The sequence below is a fragment of the Seriola lalandi genome, unplaced genomic scaffold (genome assembly GCF_002814215.2).
Source record: "Seriola lalandi dorsalis isolate HSWRI2012SDOR001 ecotype SW California unplaced genomic scaffold, Sedor1 jcf7180002051186, whole genome shotgun sequence".
In the NCBI taxonomy this organism is placed as follows: domain Eukaryota; kingdom Metazoa; phylum Chordata; class Actinopteri; order Carangiformes; family Carangidae; genus Seriola; species Seriola lalandi.
Window position 1 is genome coordinate 1 of NW_019521739.1, and position 862 is coordinate 862.

The 862-nt window shown below is 53.5% G+C and overlaps 1 protein-coding gene across 1 annotated transcript in view; it reads left to right on the forward strand.

Annotated features, from left to right (window-relative positions):
• Positions 1 to 241: 241 nt before the first annotated feature.
• The window catches only part of LOC111649532 (sodium/hydrogen exchanger 5), a gene marked incomplete at both ends in the record, with an annotated part of 9,676 nt that continues 9,055 nt past the window's right edge, over positions 242 to 862 (forward strand). Inside the window, 2 exons of the mRNA XM_023399281.1 lie at positions 242 to 544; positions 639 to 802. Of these exons, the coding sequence (XP_023255049.1) occupies positions 242 to 544; positions 639 to 802 (467 nt within the window). The remainder of the gene's footprint in view (positions 545 to 638; positions 803 to 862) is intronic.

An 862-nucleotide genomic window follows, 5' to 3' on the forward strand; every position in this document is an offset into this window, starting at 1 on the left:
CTCAAAGCAGACCTTGAATGATGAATTCCTAACTAGTTGTCCAAGGCCACACACACACACACACACACACACACACACACACACACACACACACACACACACACACTCTCCTCAGCCTCTTAAACATATTTACTCAGGTATCAGCAGCTGATTCTGTAATTGTATTAAATCAGGAAGCTGAGACTGTGTTTCCTGAACAGACGCCATATTTGTTTTGTCATGTGACCTTCTCGTCCTTCAGTGTTCCACTTCTCCCAGCGCTTCACCACCGTGGTCCCAGAGAGCTGCATGCTGATCCTGCTGGGTCTGGTCCTGGGCGGGGTCGTCCTCATAGCCAATAAGAAGCAGCTGTATCAGCTGGAGCCCGCCCTCTTCTTCCTCTTCCTGCTGCCGACCATCGTGGGCGACGCCGGCTACTTCATGCCGGCCCGCCTCTTCTTCGACAACCTGGGAGCCATCCTGACGTATGCCGTGGTGGGAACACTGTGGAACGCCTTCTGCACCGGCTTCTGTTTGTACGCCGCCAAACTGCTGGGGGTCATAGGTCAGTCACTGAGGTCATTGGTCTGTTACCGAGATCACAGGTCTGTTACCGAGATCACAGGTCAGTCACTCTGTGTGTGTGTGTGTGTGTGCAGATGAGCGTGTGCAGGCCGACCTGATGGACTTCCTGTTGTTCGGAGCGCTGATCTCGGCCGTCGACCCGGTGGCGGTGCTCGCTGTGTTTGAGGAAGTTCACGTCAACGACATGCTCTTCATCATCGTGTTCGGGGAGTCGCTGCTCAATGATGCCGTCACTGTGGTGAGACACATACACACACATACACAGAGACACACACACACACATACACACAGACACACA